General features: G+C 38.5%; 3 protein-coding genes across 4 annotated transcripts; 2 read left to right on the top strand and 1 right to left on the bottom strand.

Annotated features, from left to right (window-relative positions):
* Window positions 1-5,085: 5,085 nt before the first annotated feature.
* LOC106081465 (uncharacterized) lies at window positions 5,086-11,541 on the top strand. The gene is made up of 4 exons (XM_013243434.2): window positions 5,086-5,412; window positions 10,535-10,835; window positions 10,897-11,191; window positions 11,265-11,541. Exons 1-4 carry the CDS (start codon window positions 5,086-5,088, stop codon window positions 11,539-11,541), a joined length of 1,200 nt encoding a protein of 399 aa, XP_013098888.2.
* A 5,877-nt stretch (window positions 11,542-17,418) lies between these two features.
* Window positions 17,419-18,552, top strand: LOC106081467 (protein archease-like). 2 transcript variants are annotated; one of them, XM_013243435.2, is made up of 3 exons: window positions 17,419-17,580; window positions 17,651-17,675; window positions 17,752-18,552. In XM_013243435.2, exons 1-3 carry the CDS (start codon window positions 17,526-17,528, stop codon window positions 18,140-18,142), a joined length of 471 nt encoding a protein of 156 aa, XP_013098889.1. In that variant the 5' UTR covers window positions 17,419-17,525; the 3' UTR covers window positions 18,143-18,552. The 2 variants fall into 2 exon arrangements, with proteins under 2 accessions (XP_013098889.1, XP_013098890.1); XM_013243436.2 differs by having other exon boundaries at window positions 17,521-17,580; window positions 17,651-17,679.
* A 534-nt stretch (window positions 18,553-19,086) lies between these two features.
* Window positions 19,087-19,666, bottom strand: LOC106081468 (glutamyl-tRNA(Gln) amidotransferase subunit C, mitochondrial). Its single transcript, XM_013243437.2, has one exon. The coding sequence runs from the start codon at window positions 19,609-19,611 to the stop codon at window positions 19,147-19,149; it is 465 nt and encodes a 154-aa protein (XP_013098891.1). The 5' UTR covers window positions 19,612-19,666; the 3' UTR covers window positions 19,087-19,146.
* Window positions 19,667-19,938: the final 272 nt, after the last annotated feature.

Genomic DNA, 19,938 nt, shown 5'->3' on the forward strand with positions numbered 1-19,938 from the left:
AGCTTCTAGAGGGCGCAATTCCTATCCGATTTGAATGAATTATTGCACGAAGTATTTTGTTATGATATCCAACAACTGTGTCAAGTATGGTTCAAATCGGACCATAACCTGATATAGCTGCCATATAAACCGATCTTGGGTCTTGACTTTTTGAGCCTCTAGAGTGCGCAATTCCTATTCAATTTGGCTGAATTTTTGCATGACGTATTTTATTCTTACTTTCAACAATTGTGTCAAATAAGGTTCAAATCGGTTTTTAACCAATATGTCCATAACCTGATATAGCTGTCATATAAACAGATCGGCGGACTTGACTTTTTGAGCTTCTAGAGGGCGCAATTCTTATCCGATTGCAATGAAATTTTGCACGACGTGTTTTGTTATGATATCCAACAACTGTGGCAAGTATGGTTCAAATCTGTCCATAACCTGATATAGCTGTCATATAAACCGATCTTGGGTCTTGACTTCTTGAGCCCCTAGAGTGCGCAATTCTTATCCGATTGGAATGAAATTTTGCACGACGTGTTTTGTTATGATATCCAACAACTGTGCCAAGTATGGCTCAAATCTGTCCATAACCTGATATAGTTGTCATATAAACAGATCTGGGGACTTGACTTCTTGAGCTTCTAGAGGGCGCAATTCCTATCCGATTTAGCTGAAATTTTGCATGACGTATTTTATTCTTACTCTCAACAACTGTGTCAAATAACCTGATATAGCTGCCATATAAACCGATCTGGGATCATGACTTCTTGAGCCTCTAGAGGTCGCAATTATTATCCGATTTGCCTGATATTTTGTACGACGGATCCTCTGATGACCATAAACAGACTTGTTTATTATGGTCTGAATCTGTCTATAGCCCGATACAGCTCCCATATAGCTCGATCTCGCTATTTTACTTCTTGAGCCCTCAAAGGGCGCAATTCTTATTAGAATTGGATGACATTTTACACAGGTCTCCAACGTATAATATAATTGTGGTCCAAACCGGACCATATCTTGATATCGCTCTAATAGCAGAGCAAATCTTTTCTTATATCCTTTTTTGCCTAAGAAGAGACGCCGGGAAAAGAACTCGACAAATGCGATCCATGGTGGAGGGTATAAAAGATTCGGCCCGGCCGATTTTAGCACGCTTTTACTTGTTAATATTAAAGCATCTTTCACCTCGGTATTTTTATTCTGAATATCAATGTTGTTACTAGTATTATTGCTGTTGTTGGAAAAAGTATTTGCTTTTAGTAGTTTTTTGTAGACAAAATTTCAACAAAGTGTTCATAACTTAAATCTATATTTTCAGTATTGATTCCAATGATGTGGCGGGATATTATCATGACAATGTAATACCTTAAATATGTCTCAGGGCACAATCTTAATATTTTATCACATCCAGAGACTAAACTAAACGCTTAAATCAATACCTCTGCCACAACCATTTTCACATAATAAAAATAAGAAACTTGAGGCATACGCTCAATTGTCTTAAGTTGAAATGTGCTTTTTGCTTTGAATTTTGGAAGTACACACATACTTGTGTTGAAAATAGTAAAACTTTTTTTTTTAAGTTTTAGTGTTGTGTCTCTGTCAGCTATGCAGCACATTGACTCGGGTAGACCGAATAATTGGTAAGTAGTTTTGTGCAGCACTTTAAAGTGAACAGTTGTTTTTTGGCTTGGTACACGGAAATATTTAAACTTGTAGTGAAGTAATTGCTGACTTACATTTGTTTTGTCTGCCTTACGAATTATAATTTATACAAATCAAATATAAATACTATTTTTTGTTAACAGATTACGAAATCATAAAAAATCCATATTCGGTTAAGAATTTTCCATCAACGTGTTATGTGCAAAACATTTTCTGCAAGTGTTATTATTTATTTCGTAATGTGTGTGTGTTGAATGCAATTTGCGTGCATTTGTTTCTTAAGAAAAATTCAACATGATCATGATGAAGAAATGGTTAATGGTGCATAATGTGCAATGATTCGCTTTGAAAGTGAAAAAAAGCGTTGCCACTAAATTGCAAGTTGCATAATACAACAACCCAAAACAAATATGTGAAATGTTTTTATTCCATTTTGAAGAGTATAGTGCATTTGCAAACATTGATTTTTCTGAGAAAAACATTTATTGTTGTTTTTCATATTTGCTGTTTTTTGCGATTGTTTTTTTTATTTTGTTTAATATATCATAAACAAGTTTGGCACAAGACAACTTTGCAACATGTTCTGTTGCAGTACCCTATATGAGCGTAAATGATGAAAAATACGGGGTTTGCAATGAGGCTGTTTATTGTCATTACAGCAGATATTTTATTATCTGTTGGTGCTCGTTAAGGGAATACCTTGAGCAAACGAGTAGTGCTTGTGTCTTAAGTCTTTTGTTTCTCTTTTTTTAACATTATGGCTAGGTCACTCAAAACAATGCAAGAGTTACTGGTTTAAGTGTAATAATATATTTTTAATGACCTTGATCTTTACCTTAAAAGTGAATATAGAAATAAGTAATAACATATTAAGAAGGATAACATATTAATAAATTATTATATTTTATTATAATATATATAAAAATCAATTTGTGTTTGTTTGCAGGTTAGTTAGTTTGTTTGTATGTTTGTGTGTTCCTTATAGACTGGTTCACAGATGGTGCATAATGACCCCGTGATGAAAATAGAGTACTAAATTTGTTTATATCTGAAGGGGGGCGGACCCTCCCCCTTACCCTAATTTTCAGAAACGCCAGATATCGGAGATGGGTGGTGCGATTTCAGCGAAATTTTGTGTGCTCTCATAAATAAAAATTTGGGCGGGCTGACACACCCTAAAACCTACCTAACATATATTTAGACCAATCACGACAATATGGGTCTCAAATGAAAGGTATTTAGGAGATGAAAACGCGTCTGATACCCAACTGTCGGACCAAGTACTAGGGGGACCACCCCACGCCCCAAAACACCCCTAAATCGGACATATTTACCGACCATGGCAATATGGGACTCAAATAAAAGGTATTTGCGGGTAGAATACGAATCTGGTATTGAAATGTGGGACCACGTTTTTGGGGGTCCACCCCTTCCCCAAAACACTCCCAAACTGGACTTATTTACTGACCATGGCAATATGGGGCTTAAGTAAAAGGTATTTGAATGTAGAATACGAATCTGATATCCAAATATGGGACCAAGTGTTTGGGGGGCCGCCTCACACTAAAAACATCCCCCAAAAGGGACAAATTTACGACCATAGCAATATGGGGCTCAAGTGAAAGGTCTTAAGGAGTTAAGCACGAATTTGATATCAATATTCGGGAAAAGTATCTATGGGACTATGCCACCCCCACAACACCACCCAAATAGTAAGTATTTTCTGACTATTGCAATATGAGGCTCAAATAAGAGGGTTTTTAAAGTGGAACACGAATACGATATATATTTTCAAGGTCAACTCACTCAGTGGCCGCCCATCCCCCAAAACACCCCCAAGCCGGTCATGTTTGCCGACTATGGAAATAGAGGGCTCAAATTAAAGTTATGTGGGAGTAGACCACGTATCTGATTCCAACATTAGGGGCCAACTGTCTATCGGACGTTCCACCACCATAACAACCCCCAAATAGGACGTATTAGCTCACCAAGACAATTTGGGTCTTAAAGAGAGTGGAACTAAATATTCATAGTTTTTAGGGCCAATACCCCAAACCGTACATATTTGCTGACTTTTGCAATAAGGAGTTTAAATGAGATTAGAAAACGAATTTGATACCCAATTTTGAGGGCATGGCAATATGGGGTTCAAATAAATGATATATAAATATGTGAGAATAGAGCACGTTGCTGATATATTTTCCGGGCTTAGTGTTTGGGTACCACCCCAATCCCCATATCAGGCATATTTACAAACTATTTCAATGTGGAGCTTAAATGAAAGGTATTGGGGGGTAGAGCAAGAATTGATACCCATTTTCGGGACCAATTTGGGGGTCTACCCCTTTCCCAAAATACCCCACAAAAAGCAATCTTTTAGTGACTATCGCAATATGGGGCTCAAATAAAGGTATTTGGGAGTAGAATACGAATTCGATATCCAAATGTAGGACCATGTATTTAGGGCATCACCCCTTTCCCAAAAAAAAAAGGTGAAAAATGTTCGACCATGCCAATATGTGGGTCAAATGAAAGGTATTTGTGATTAGAAAACGAATTTGATAACCTATTTTAGGGCCATGTGTTTGGGACGCCTCATCCTGTAAACTCCTCTTAAGCCAATGGCAATATGGGGTTTAAAAAAATTGTATTTTAGAGAAAAGCACGATGCTGATATTTTTTCAGGGCCAAGTATCTGGGGGACCACCTCTCCCCCGAAAACACCACAAAATCAGACATCATGAGAATATCGGTCTGAAATGAAGCATTTTAAGAATGGAGTACACCTTACATCCAAACTTAAATTCGTAGACCAATAAAGATCATATGGGATTCAGACAAAGGCACTTATATTGTTAAACTGTTCGTCAAGTTAGCATGGTATTTCACTAAAAGATCTCTAATTGTCGAAAATAAATATTGCAAGGAAACTTTTGTTCCATATAAAGTAAAAGAAGGCTCAGCGGAGCGGGCCCGGGTCAGCTAGTAATATAATAAAAAAATCTTTTACTCAATTTTTTTTTTTTGATTTAGTTGAAATAAAAAAAAATTAACATTTGTCACATAAATAACGACAAAATAATCTCAGATTAGAAGGTTGTTGGTAACATTGTAAAATTGCAAATTGCAAATTTTGCCCATGAACATTCCACTATGGAACAGGAGCAAACTTCTCACATATCAATGAATGCGATTCAAGTTTAAGCTCAATGATAAGGGGCCTCCTTTTTATAGCCGAGTCCGAACGGCGTGCCACAGTGCGAAACCACTTTTGGAGAGAAGTTTTACATGACATAGTACCTCACAAATGTTGCCAGCATTAGGAGGGGAAAAGCACCGCTGAAAATGTTTCTCGCCGGGATTTGAACCCAGGCGTTCATCGTCAAAGGTGGACATGCTTACATCTGCGCTACGTAGACCTCCGTAAATATGTTACAATGTTTTGGTAACAAAGTTTTAGAGAAAATTCTTCTTGGACAGATGTCGGTATATCTTCACCAAGAGTCCCTGTTGTCAAAAAGACAGTCCGGCTTCCGTTCTGATCATAGTTGCATTACTGCAAAGGTTGAAGTAGCTGAATCGATCAGAAATGACATTGATGACAACAAAATTGGCTTTCTGGTTCTTTTGGATCACTCCAAAGCTTTCGACACGGTTGATCACCTGAATTTGTGCATGAAACTACGGAATTTTTTTAACTTCACATCAACGGCAATGAGTCTGATTATGTCGTATCTGAGCGATAGACGGCAGTCTGTATGCGCAGGGAATATATTATCTAACCCCTTGTTCGTACCTAAGGGGGTTCCCCAAGGCTCGATTATAGGTCCACTTCTTTTTTCATTATATGCGAACGACTTGCCTCGTCAACTAGCACACGGTCAGATTATGATGTATGCTGATGACGTGCAGGTTTTTCAATAGGCTTTGTGGACAATGTAGACGACTGTATAAGTAAACTTAACGAGGACCTACATCGCGTTTATGACTGGGCGACTGCAAATGGTTTGTTGTTAAATCCAAGTAAGTCTAAATGTTTGGTTATTCACAAAAACAAGAATTTCAACATGCGACAACCGGATATTTACGTTAATGGCCAGAGGATTGATAATGTATCTAGTGCGACAAATTTAGGCGTGGTTTTTAACAGTTCTTTGAGCTGGTCCGATCATGCTAACATTGCAGCCGGGCAGACCTATGCAAAGCTTCGTGCTTTATGGATCACACACTCTTTTGCACCCATAAATATCCGAATTATTCTGGCTAAAACATTCCTAGTTCCAGGTTTGATATATGTGTAGGTGTTTAGCCTATCGAGAAGAAATTATTGATATGGCAGGTGTTTCCTTCGATTCCTCAAGGCAGTGTTAGCATTGTACAGCTTAATTGTTGAATTTGTCTATGAAGGTGCCACTTTAAGTTACAAAATTGCTTTAATTTAAACGTCGAAAATTTCTCGTCGAAAATCCTGCATTAAAATCAAACTACAAATTCCTTTGTTAATTGTAAACCACAAAGGCAGTGTCGACCAAAATTTCAAAAAATAAATATTAAAATAGCGTAGAGGTTAGCATGTCCGCCTATGACGCTGAACGCCTGGGTTCCAATCCTGGCGAGACCATCAGAAAAATTTTCAACGGTGGTTTTCCCTTCCTAATGCTAGCAACATTTGTGAGGTACTATGCCATGTAAAACTTCTCTCCAAAGAGGTGTCGCACTGCGGCACGCCGTTCGGACCAGCTATAAAAAGGAGGCACCTTATTATTAGTGAGAAGTTTGCCCATGTTCCTTAGTGGAATGTTCATGGGCAAAATTTGCAATTTTTTGCAAATATTAAAAATCAAATATCCCCAAAACCAGTAGAGATGCCGTAGCACTCAATCAAACTTTTTGTTTTTGGCACTATCCAACAAAATAAGAATTTTGAAAATCGGACCGCAAATGAAGATTTGGCAGCCCGAACAATTTTTGCATGAAATTGGTATGGAATGTTCTATTACTCATCTAAAAGCCTTTGCTAAATTTGATCAAAATCGCTTCAGAGTTTAATATAGTAATCATTATAGTTTTCAACCTACAGAAACTACAGCCCAATAAATCAACTTCGGCAACTATCTTTATATGGGAGCTATATCTAAATTTGGGAGGCCACCGTAGCGCAGAGGTTAGCATGTTCGCCTATGACGCTAAACGCGTGGGTTTGAATACTGGCGAGAATATCATAAAATTTTTCCGTGGTGGCTATCCCCTCCTAATGCTGGCGACATTTGGGAGGTACTGTACCGTTTGGTATGGCAGCCATGTAATGTTGATGCCTAGAAACTCCAGCTCCTTCACGATTTCACCTTCGCAATAGGTTTAGAGGATAGTACCTTCCTTAGCCTAGAGGCCTCAGATGTATCCTCCACGGAGATGCAGAACTCCACCGCTGTTTCCCCTTGTTTTGGCTGACACAAGCAAGTAATTCAGGACATTCATAACCCGTTGGACAATTATGTGTATCCCCCACGCAGTTTCCGTTTCCTTTTCATGCCTAGAGGGAATGGCCGTGTTGAATGTGTGCCAAAATTTATCCCAATTCACCTTTCTTATGTCGAATATATTATAAGTTGCAATCTGGCGATTTTTAATAAAGGGGAATCAACCGACCTTTATTATCAGGAACAAGCAAAAGGTACTAGATATTACCTTTGTATCAGAAGAATATGCGACTGGGATGTGTTGGTTGACCACAGCTTCTTTGATCATCGTTATATTAGTTTCAGCCTTGGAGAAAATACGGCAGAAGTGGTCCCTCAGCTAAACAGAAGAATGGCGGAACAATTTCCGCACGTCTATCCCTTCTAGACCAGAAAAGAAAGTGGAAACATAGTGGTCAAGGGGATCACCAAAGCCCTGAATGACTCGCTTGTGTCAGCATGTCCTAGTGCCAAGCCAAGGGGCAAACAGTGACCGCCATGGCGGACCCCAGAGCTGGTTGGTCTAAGGAAGGACTACAGAAAACTCTCCAACAAAGCAAAACCCACAAGAGCACCACACTATGAGGACATGTATAAGGGTAAGCTAAGAAAATATAGCGAAAATATAGGGCGAGCTGAGAAAGGCTCAGAACAAATCCTGGGTAGAATTCTGCAGCTCCGTGGAAGATACATCAGAGGCCTCTAGGCTAAGGAAGATTCTGTCCTCGAGACCTATTACGGTGGGGTATATTTAGAAGTCGGAGAATGTATGGACAATGTCTAGTGAGAAAACACTAGAGATACTCGTTGATACACATTTTCAACAGATATTCTAAAACGGACAACGTTTCGCCAGAAGAGGTAGTCACAGGTATGCATTCGTCGGAGGTTATTGGGAAAATTGTATCTGAGCCGAAAATCCTTTGGGCGATAAGAAGTTTCTACTCCTTTAAGTTGCCAGGCGCTGATGACATATCACCGGCCATTCTCATTCCGAAAGCAGGAAAACCATACCACGCGAAGACTCTTGAGAGGTTGATAGAAACATATCTTAGGGCAAAGATCCCTCGAGATCGCTTGTCGCGGCAGCAGCATCCATGTAGTAAAGGCAAATCTACTGAAACAGCCCTTCACGACCTAGTCGGCTACATAGAGGGTTCTCTCGCTGTCAAGGAATATACAATGGTAGTATTTCTTGACATTGCAGGTGCTTTCAATAATGTAAAACCGATGTCAATCACGTAGGAGTTGGAGTTTCTGAGCATCAACTCTACCGTAAGAAAGTTTATGTATAACTTACTTACTAAAAGACGCATTACGGCAGTTTTGGGATCTGTGGATCTAATAAGATGGGTCAGCAGAGGAACACCTCGAGGAGGTGCACTGCCTCCTCAACTTTGGAATATAGCCATTAACAATATATTATTGTCTCTGGACGAAAAAGGTGTAAAATTAGTCGCGTATGTTGATGACGTAGCAATTGCGGTGGGGGGAAAGTTTCCCAGCACTCTAAGAGATATACTTCAGGAAGCTCTACGTGCAACAGCAAAGTGGGTCTGAAAGTGGTCTGGCTATAAATCCGTGCAATACAGAAGTAGTTCTTTTCAGCAGGAGATACAAGTTGCTTACAATGGAACCTGTCTACTTGGGTGGAGAGAATATTCCATTGACAGAAAGCACAAAATACCAGGGTGTTTTGCTGGACAGGAAATTGAAATTCAAATCCAATATTTTGGAAAGGGCAAGAAAGGCCACTCATGCCCTATACTCCTGCAAGAAAGCCATTGGCAAGAGTTGGGGGGTTTAGACTGCGTGTCAGGCATTTAGTATATACTGCAGTTGTAAGACCTGTAATGCTATATGGTGTTGTGGTCTAGGGGACGGCGCTTCAAAAATCCACCTACTGCACAATACTTAACCGGATCCAAAGGATGGCTTGTTTGTGCATCACAGCCGCACTGAAGACGACACCATCGGATGCACTGAATTTAATGCTACATCTTATGCCTCTGGACATTGTGGCTACCCAAATTGCAGCGACCACTGCCAAGAAGTTAAGGGAGCCTTCTCATTGGTCATGTGGCGGCTACGGACACTGTGTTATCATTGATACAATATCCGATGTTCCAGTTAGTGTGGATTATACCCTACCTGAGCCGCTTTTTATAAAAATTACTGTACCACTATTCCTGATAGAACCGGTTGGAACTACGATATCACCGGTAATAGAAGTTACATAGACTTCTATACAGATGGTTCCTAACTAAACGACCTGGTAGTCTTTGGAGTAACTCTAAAGATCTAGAACTGGTCATATCAAAAAGGTTACCAGACCACTGCAGTGTGTATCAAGCAGATATCCTTGCAATTAAGGAAGTGATGGAATGGCTAAGATTTAATGTCATTATGACGATTGGCATTAATAACTTCTCAAATAGCCAGGCAGCCATTAAATCCCGTATTTCAGAACACCAGAACCTCCCTCGACTGTCGCAGATCTCTCAACGAGATGGCTAAATAGTTCAAAACTCACCCGCTCTGGGTGCTGGGCCACAAAGATATCCCAGGGAACTAGGAACTACCCTACACAGGGATACTGGAATTTGCGGGTATGCCTCTAGCGACATGTAAGCTAAGTTTTCAAGACCAGGCCCGAAGGACAAGAATGATAGATGGTCACAAAGAGGGGGCTGTGAGCATTCCCAAACCATGTGGCCTCATCTAGACTTGAAGAGTTCTACCGCTTTGCTTTCCTTTGGCTAGAACAGACGTCTCAGTCATTGTGTCCGTCATGACAGGTCACTGTGTAATCGGAAAACATGCTGACAGACTGAAGGTTGCCAGCAACGACTTTTGCAGAAGCTGTAGGGACATCGAAGAAGAAGAGACTATAGAACACCTGTGCGTGTGTCCCGCAGTCAGAAGGAGTTTCACTTTAGTTTCTCATTTCTTTGAGAACCTGTCCGATTTAGTGGATTATTTTTTTTAAATCGATGTGGATGGTTCAACGGTAGGAACTAGAAGGCAAATTCCTTCATCTGTTCCTGTGGTATCGCATTGGACGAAAACGTCTAAGTGAGTCTGATGGCAGACTCCCACTTAACCTAACTTAACCTAGTTCTTTTCGGATATGATACTTTTTTAATGGACATATTTTTTCTAATTAAACGACAAACCCTCAAATGCAACCAAAAATATTGGGCAATTCCAGAATGGACCTTAATAACGAATAGCAAAGAAATGAAATAACAAAGATTAAAGAAAAAGGCACAGATTTGAATTTAACTGTACTTAAGATGGAAACTGTCCCTGAGCCTTTTTTTACAGCAATACTTGCTGGTACAAAAAAATTCTCGAATAAGTATTTATTAAAATTCATAAATCGTACTAAAGAAATCTTTTTTCTTTTAACTTCCCAGGAGAAACAATTGAAAGAACTGGCGAACAAAACACAAACAAACTCACCTACCTGTAAGGTGTTTTCAATAACAATGATGTCAACGAAAATTACCACACAACATAATCCCATGGCCTTGGCCTTAGTCATTGTGATAGTTATCATGAGCGGCTGCTGCATTATGAACGGCGCGGAAGCCCTCACCCAACCATCGGTGGATGAGGAGATGTCACGGCTCTTGGGCAAATGTGACTTACAGAGCGATGAATTTGATTATTGCATGAAAGATGTATTCAACGATTTGAGGGCATATTTTCCAACTGGTGAGTGAGTGATTAAATTGTTGTAATAGTCAATTTAATATCTGTCTCTATTTGTGTTTAGGTATTCCCCAGTACAATGTTAAGCCCTTCGATCCCCATCATGCTTCGTTCATTGAACTAAGACGTGGCAATCAAAATGGCTTCGGCTTCAAACTAATTCTGCGTAATGTCTCAGAGTATGGCTGGACGCAGTCTGAGGTCACCAAATTCCATACGGACTTTGAACAAAAACGTATCATATACTCGCAATATTTTCCTGAGAAAAGCCTAAATGGATGGTATGAATTTTCGGGAATTATCTTTGGTACACCAATCAAGAGAAGTGGTTTTTGGAATATGACCCTATACGATTACAGGTATTATTTAACATTTTAATCTTGTCGCCTGAAAATTATTCAGTGATATTTCCATTTTGTCTCTCTTACCCAGTCAAACAACAAGTGTGAGACGCTTGGGCGAACCAGGCTCTCTCTTGAAAATTCACGTAGAAGTTGATCGTATAGGCGGAATGAAAATGCATGTGGGCGATGTTTTGGCACCAGGACGTGCCCAGCTGGATAATGTATCAGATGGTGTTATCAACAGCGCTTGGCCTCTGGGTCTACCCTTTATAAAGCCCATTATAAACGAGTTGGTGAGCACTGCATTCACGGATATATTCAATGAATCTTTTCGACATTTTCCCTTGGATCGTTTTCTTAGATAATAAGACGTTTATTTAGATTTAAGTTTACTCTGTAGGAAAATTTGTTAGTTTTTCCATTTTCCAAGTCACAAATGTTGCCCTTACAAACGACTGTTAATAGTAGAACTATAGGATAATTCGTGAATTTTATTTTTTATGTATATAAAATATTTTTGGTGTTTTCGAAAATGCTAAGTATGCAACTGTTAATATTCAATTTTATTAATAAAAACAAAAGCCAATAAGACCTAATATTAAAATATATGTAATATATAATGTAAAGAAGAAAATTTGTAAAGATGTTAAAACCCCAATACTCAAAGATTTTTTCGTAGTTAAAGCAATTAATTTTAATAAAATAATAAAGCCCGACTTCCTTCCCTTTGGGAGAAATAATGTAAATAAAAACAAGTAAAAGCGTGCTAAGTTCGGCCGGTTCGAATCTTATATACCCTCCACCATGGATCGCATTTTCCGAGTTCTTTTCTTTTTTAGGCAAACAAAGAATAATGAATAAGAACTGTTATGCTATTGGAGCTATATCAAGTTATAGGCCGAATCGGACCATAAATGAATTGAATGCTGAACATTGTAGAAGTCATTGTGTAATATTCAGTACATTTGGATAAGAATTGCGTCTTGTAGAGGCTCAAGCAGCAAAATCGGGAGATCGGTTTATATGGGAGCTGCATTCAGCTTTAGATCGATTCAGACCATATTGGACACGTATGTTGAAGGTCATAGGAGAAACCGTTGTACAAAATTTCTACCAAATCTTATGAAAATTGCGCCCTCTAGAGGCTCAAGAAGTCAAGATCCAAGATCGGTTTATAAGGCAGATATACCAGGTTATGAACCGATTTGAACCATACTTAGCACAGTTGTTGAAAGTCATAACAGAACACCACGTGCAAAATTACATTCAAATCGGATAAGAATTGCGCCTTCTAAAAGCTGAAGAAGTCAAGACCCAATATCGGTTTATATGGCAGCTATATCAGGTTATGAACCGATTTGAACCATACTTAGCACAGTTGTTGAAAGTCATAACAGAACACCAGGTGCAAAATTTGAGTAAAATCGGCCGAGAATTGCACCCTCTAGCGGCTCAAGAAATCAAGACCCAATATCGGTTTATATGGCAGCTATATCAGGTTATGAACCGATTTGAACAATACTTAGAACAGTTGTTTAAGGTAATACCAAAACACCAGGTGCAAAATTTGAGTCAAATAGGCCGAGAATTGCGACCTCTAGAGGGTCAAGAAGTCAAGCTCCCAGATCGGTTTATATGACTGCTATATAAGGTTATGTACCGATTTGTGTCATACTTAGCACAGTTATTGAAAGTGATACCAAAACATTACGTGCAAAATTTTAGTCAAATAGGACGAAAACTGCGCCCTCTAGAGGCTCAAGAAGTTAAGACCTAAGATCGGTTTATATGGCAGCTATTTGAAAACATGAACCGATTTGGCCCATTTACAATCCCAACCGACCTAACTAATAAAAAGTATTTGCGCAAAAGTGCAAGCGCCTAGCTTTACTTCAAAAGTTAGCCTGCTTTCGATAGACAGACGGACGGACATGGCTAGATCGACTTAAAATGTCATGACAATCAAGAATATATATACTTTATGGGGTCTTAGACGCATATTTCGAGGTGTTACAAACAGAAAGACGAAATTAGTATACCCCATCCTATGGTGGAGGGTATAATAAATGATTCTGCTGGTAAAGAAAGCGCATTCTTTAAACCTTAAAAATATAGTTTGTTCCAAATTTTAGCGACATGGGGAGAAAATACGTCTTTTGTGCGCCTAAGACCTAAAATTGTGAGATCGGCCAATATACCAGTTACATCCAAATATGATCGCAATAAGACCAGATATCGAGGGGTCTAACATAACTCTCTGTGTCACATTGTAGACAAATAAGGGACAATTTTTCCATTTTGTTAGCCCAAGACCTTCAATCGGAAGATCGATCCATAATCCATCTACCATATATCTATATATATGGTCCGATCAAGATAACACTCGGTAAGGATATATAGGGATTTTATACCACTCACTGTTCCTAATCTCAGCAAAATCGGATAATGTCCATTTTGTTGGCAAACCGAGAGATCGGTCTGTATAGCATCTACTATTGTACATCTTTATATGGTCTGATATGCATAATATTCGGAAAGGGTGTATAGAGATGTAATACCGGTTACATATCCTTCAGGGCGCGCTGAGGAAGCTTTCGAGATGGGCGAGAGACAATGGGCTTGATTAAACCCCAGGAAAACAGTGCTGTTCACGAGGAGGAGGACATATAGCGAGTTTAGGGGACCAGTCCTTGATGGAGTGGATCTGCCGCTCTCTCAGGTGGCTAAATTCCTGCGCGTTATTCTTGACCAGATATTGAAATAGAGAAGAAACGTTGAGGAGGAGGCCACCGTGGCGCAGAGGTTAGCATTTCCGCCAACGACGCCGAACCCCTGAGTTTAAATTCCGACGTGAACATCAAGAAAATTTTCAGCGGTGGTCATCCCCTAACAAATGCTGGCTTAAGGTATTCTGCCACGTTAAAACTTCTCTACCAAGTGGTGTCGCTATGCGGAACGCCGTTCGGACTCGGCATAAAAAAGTTGGCCCCTTATTATTGAGCTGTAACTTTAAACGGAATGCACTCATTGATCTAAGAGAAGTATCCCCTGTTCCTTAATGGAATGTGCATGGGAAATTTAGTAATATTTAGAAGAAACTTTGAGGAGTGAGTCAAACGGAAGATGCATGAGCTCTACTCTTGCCGCAACTCGTTGGGCAGGAGTTGAAGACTCAGGCCGAACATATGGCATGGCGCGGATTAATATCCGCATCCTCTTTTCAATCTAACCTAACCTAGGCCGAGCATGGTCCACTGGATTCACACTTATGGATTTAGGCGATCCTCACATATGGGTGCCCGTTGTAGCACCGGGCTCTCGAGAAGGTGTTGCATCGCGCATGTTGGAGAAGGTAGAGGGTATTGCGGTGGATCCTTTCGAACGTTTGGGGGCTGCTGTCAGATTGTGCTGGGTTCTGGGCCATCAAGGGGTGACGGCTAACAAAGCGGCTGAAGAGCTGGTTTGGTCGCTTATGATACCGATGGTGAACCCTCATTTGGGTTGGCTGTTTGGAATAGTGGATTTGGAATAGTGACGATTGTGCTGACTTGGACTGAACTGGCGTTATATGCTGCAGGGTTGTTAAGGCCTTGTCGCCGAGATTCTCCGGAACGAGGACGTCGATTGTTCTCAAAATGGGGAATCGTGACCTCGGATTGTTGGTGAAAGATTTGACCGGGCACTGCGATGTCAGGTCGCTGACAGGCGATGGGCTTATGAAGATTTGTGATGATGAGGAGGAGTTGGAGATGATTGAGCATCGGCTGTGCCAGTACCCCGCGATGAGGGAAAGACGGTGTAGAATTTTGGGAGAACACCTCTTCCTCTTCACTAAGTTCTCTACAGTCTGGTAAAGGACCTTCGACACTACTTAGTAGGGAAGATTTACACGGCCAGCACTAAGAGGGGGTAATCAGCGCTGAAATTATTTTCCGACGTCAAAGGCCGACAAGCTAATTTCTGCATTTTGGTGGCCACCAAAATCTCTCTTTAGGGTCACAACGGTAACACTTTTAACATATTTGTTTGATGGTATATCTCAAATCAGAAAAAAGCCACCGCTTGTAGTTTTCTTTACTATCACGATAACATCTAATTATGTTTTTTTTTTGTTTTTTGATAGTGAAGTTTTTGTTAAATTAATCATAATTGTAAGTATACATATAAAATGGCATAATGAATACACAAAATATTAAAAAATCTAAGTCGTCGCTGTTAGTACAAATTTTAAATGGTGAAACTTATGATGATTCCATTCTTTTCGTAACCAGAATAATTTAAGTTAGTTTATTCTGTAACGGATATTTGCCCCTTATTCTATTACATTTCCAAAAAGAGCATTCAGAATGGAATGATAACTCTTCTACAATAGGTGTGTTTTATTTACCCATTAAGCAGAGTTTGTATGGAGAAAATTTCTATCCACGATTAATTAATCGGCTAATCTTATCGCCGCTTATTATCGCTGTTTATTAAAATACATGGTATAATTATTCAATTTGAATGACAAAACTAAAAGAGGAAGAACGCAACATATTTACCCAATTAATAAACGTTCTGGAATGGCAAAATTACTTACGATTTTTATAAAATTAGATTTATGGATCCGAGAAACATTTATTTAACATGACTTATTTTGTTTGATTACTACGGACGTGTGTAAGTGCTGCCAGCGTTGAAGTACAATACATTTAGCGGGAAAACATTTTATTTATCGCCATTAGACAATAAGACATGTCGTCTTATCGTCTAATGGCCATAAGTGGCATGTCATAAAAAGTGACATGTCATAAGACAAGAACATATAGTGTGATGGCACCTTAACGAAACTAAAATCCAAAACAAAACTAAAGACGCTTTTAACATTTTGACAAATGAAAGCATGGCTATTGAATCAAAACAATCGAGAAAGATTTTGAATGAAAGAATTTATTAAAATAATTAATAAAGATGCAAAAAGGTATGATGATTTCATTCATTTAATTACCTAAAAGATTTTATCTCGTTAAAGGTTGGTATTCTATTCTGCTTTCGGAAAATAGGTGAAAAGTAGTACCACGTTTATATTGAGGAAAATGGGGAAAACAAATTTTAATGACAACGCTTGACATCATTGTCGCCATCATTTTTGATTTTTGGTTTGTTTTTTCTTTTTGTTATTTTATTTACTTCCGAAAAAAATAATAAAGCAGATAAAAAACGTCTATTGGTATGAAAATAAAAACAAAACACAGCTGTCAAATTCCGCTCGCGGAACAATTAAAGATTTCCGTGATTATTCCGAAAGCAGAATAGAATACCAACCCTAAGGGTTGGTACCAACCCTTATGTGGGAAGGGTACCAACCCTTATGTGGGAAGAAAACATCCAGCAGAAATTAACAATCTCTCTTTTATAAAATTTCCAAATGTTTTTCGCTCTCACAAGCTCTTTTATGAAAAAACGAACGCAAAAGTTTTTGCCAATTTTTGAGTACGTTGCCAAATTTTGCCACATCTTCTAAATTACCATAAAATTGTAGGAGAAACCATGGCGAAACAATAAAAAGTGGTCTCATTTGTACAACAACCACAAATCATATGGAGCAATTCGCCCTCTTGTCATCAAGCTGATCGACGTTTTGCCAACACACACAAAGAAATTTGTGTGAGTGTGTATACATGAGCAGGGAATATGTGAGAAAGAAGATAACAACAACAAGAATGCAAACAAAAATCTGACATCTTAATACCGTCAAGCCTGGCCGGCAGTTGGCATGAGACCACCTTTTTAAATCTGCCTTGTGAGAAAGCCAAATTTTTTGACAGAGGGTTTATCCTGAGGGGGTGTGGCCGACCCTCCTTCCTTCACCCTTTCTTTCCTTCATTAATATTAATATAATAACTCATAAAATATAAAAAATCAAGGAATGTAAAGCTACTGGAGAAGAGAAGATTTCATTGTAACTGTTGCAACCCTAGCTAAAAATGTCGAAGCAAACTGAAACTAAATATCCATTTCGACTTTTTGCGACATTTTTAGATTTTTCGACTTTTTACAACATTTTTTAACTTGGATATTTTTTTTTTTTTTACTTTTCGACTTTTTACAAAATTTTTTAACTTCGACATTTTTTTGACTTCAAAGTCGATTTTTTTATTTTTTAGCCAGTAAAAGTCGACTTCAATTTTTCGAACACACAAAAAGTCGATTAATCGATTAGTCGAAAGTCGACGATTTTGACAAATGAAAGCATGGCTATTGAATCAAAACAAACATTTAACAGATTTCTGCTCCAGCAGGCACAAATAATTAAATTTAATTACTTTTATTTATTTTTATAGCAAATAAGCGTTTTAAAAGCCAATCAATGGAAGTAGAGTTCAGCAAAGAAGATTTCTTTTTACCAGATGTAAAATATGAATGTAAGTATTTGCACTACTTTTCAATGAGACAAGAATTTCATCATTCTTTTTCCTAATCATCTTAATATAGATTTGGACCATACTGCAGATGTACAGTAGGTATTATGTTGTATTGATTTATGAGCACAAGTTAATTTTTGAGCAAATATTTACATATTTGTCCAATTGCAGACTGCATGCCTGGGGTGAGTCGCTGAAGGAAGCCTTCGAACAATGCGGCACGGCCATGTTTGGATATATGACAGAATTGGAATACGTCTCTGTTCAAACCTGTTATCAAATTGAAGCTCAAGGCGACGATGTAGAAGGATTACTGTTCCATTTTCTTGATGAGTTGCTATTCTTATTCTCTGCGGAGCCATTCCTTATCTGTAGGCGTTTAGAAATCACGAAATTCGATTTGGAGACATTTGAAATAGAATGCCGATGCTATGGCGAGCCATTCGATTTGGAAAAACATCCTCAGGGAACCGAAGTTAAGGCTATAACATATTCGGCCATGCAAGTGATACAAGAACCAGAGAAAAATAACTTTGAAGTATTTGTAATTATTGATATTTAATACTAGTTCGATATCATTTAGTTAATTTAATAACATGCTTCGCAATTCTGGCCTAAGTGGATGAATCACCTCAATTCATAGGTAAAAGCAATTTTTTTTGTTATGTGCTGACCTCATCTAATGTTAAAGTTTCAATAATGTATTTATAGTAAAGAAATTGTTCAACGTTTTGTTTTCTCATATTTTTATACGTATCTTTACTACTTTTGTACATGCGATATAACAATGAAGTTGTAAATATTTATAAATGGGTTTACGATGTCCGAAAATTTGTATTTAAAATGCAGGCAAATTTTACCGATTATTTGTTTAACAAATTTGACATGTAAATATATATCCCTACTCCTTAGAACTCTGGAATTGACCATAAAGCAATATATTGTGAACTGCTGTAACCTCGCATACTGTAATTTTTAGATTTTTGTCCCGGCACGGGATAACTATGAGCTCCACACAGGTCAAATCTGTGTGGTGTTCTTCGTTCACGAGAGGAGCTTAGCTGGGAAGTACCGGGCGGGTCCACAGGTTGCGGATAGTCGAATGCTCCATGCGGAGTAATGTAACTGCATTCGCGAACAACACATGGGTTTGAATCCTGGCGAGACCATCAGAAAAAATTTTCAGCGGTGGTTTTCCCTTCCTAATGCTGACACCATTTGTGAGGTACTATGCCATGTAAAACTTCTCACCAAAGAGGTGTCGCACTGCGGCACGACGTTCGGACTCGGTTATACAATAAAAAGGAGGGCCCCTTATCATTGAGCTTAAACTTGAAACGGACTACACTCATTGATATGTGAGAAGTTTGCCTCTGCTGCTTAGTGGAATGTTCATGTGCAAAAAAAATGCAATTTGCATATATAAAATTAAGAATTTTCTTGAAATGTATCAATATGATGAAATATTCATTTTATACTTCCCGAATATCAATCCAACACAAAATATTTCGTTCTTATTTGGTGGCTTTATATTTGATATCTATTAAGGTACTAAATAAAAACTTCTTACTGCTGCTGAGATGAATTCTCCTGATTTAAGGGTATATTTCCTGGAGGTGATATGAAATAGTCCTCATCGGTAACACTAGCGTTTTGAAGTATATCTTCTCGACAGTTCCCTTCAGAAATTTCGTCCTTGCGTAATCGCAGAGGCTGTTCATACAGCACCATGTATAACGGTTGGATATTGGAGGTATTTATGTTTGTTATCTTTTCAGCAAATTGTACACTCTTCTCCACAGTCTTCTGTGCTTCATCGCCATCTATATCAACCAATGATAAACGTTCTAGCAATAAAAATGTCTTTGAAGTAATTGGCACCGGTGGATGGTCATTTTCATTCGCACTAACATGAGGAGAGTTTGGTATTTTACTTGCATATTTTAATTTTTTATAATCCAATTTTTCCCGGACTACAGCTCTAGCACTAGCGGCTACACAAAATTTTCGCAAAAAACCTCTACAAATCATTTTTTACTGTTTGATTTTGATTAATCAAAGTAAATGTAAAATAGAGTAAATAAATTCCTACTCAAAGAGAAGTGAAAACAAATATTATTATGCAGTGGGAACCTAAAACATAGCGAATGACGGCCTCTATTGTCGAAAAGAAAATACGAGGTAGGTTTATAGAGATAAGGTGGATTTATATACCATCCGCAATCGCGTGCGTTCCCGTATGCGATTAAAAATTGAGTTATATACCAAAGTGGATTTATAAAGGTCAAGTGGCTAGGTTTGACGGTATTAAGATGACAGATTTTGTTTGCATTCTCTTTGTTGTTATCTTCTATCTCG

This window comes from Stomoxys calcitrans, chromosome 2 (genome assembly GCF_963082655.1).
Source record: "Stomoxys calcitrans chromosome 2, idStoCalc2.1, whole genome shotgun sequence".
NCBI classification, from domain to species: Eukaryota; Metazoa; Arthropoda; class Insecta; order Diptera; family Muscidae; genus Stomoxys; species Stomoxys calcitrans.

Excerpts from the sequence above, each read along its gene's own strand:
- LOC106081465 (XM_013243434.2), top strand. The coding sequence starts at position 5,086 with ATGTTACAATGTTTTGGTAACAAAGTTTTAGAGAAAATTCTTCTTGGA. Across the intron at positions 5,413-10,534 it reads TGAGCGATAGACGGCAGTCT|GAGAAACAATTGAAAGAACT; the intron begins GTATGCGCAGGG and ends TTAACTTCCCAG. Across the intron at positions 10,836-10,896 it reads GAGGGCATATTTTCCAACTG|GTATTCCCCAGTACAATGTT; the intron begins GTGAGTGAGTGA and ends ATTTGTGTTTAG.
- LOC106081467 (XM_013243435.2), top strand. The coding sequence starts at position 17,526 with ATGGAAGTAGAGTTCAGCAAAGAAGATTTCTTTTTACCAGATGTAAAA. Across the intron at positions 17,581-17,650 it reads ACCAGATGTAAAATATGAAT|ATTTGGACCATACTGCAGAT; the intron begins GTAAGTATTTGC and ends ATCTTAATATAG. Across the intron at positions 17,676-17,751 it reads GACCATACTGCAGATGTACA|ACTGCATGCCTGGGGTGAGT; the intron begins GTAGGTATTATG and ends GTCCAATTGCAG.
- LOC106081468 (XM_013243437.2), bottom strand. The coding sequence starts at position 19,611 with ATGATTTGTAGAGGTTTTTTGCGAAAATTTTGTGTAGCCGCTAGTGCT.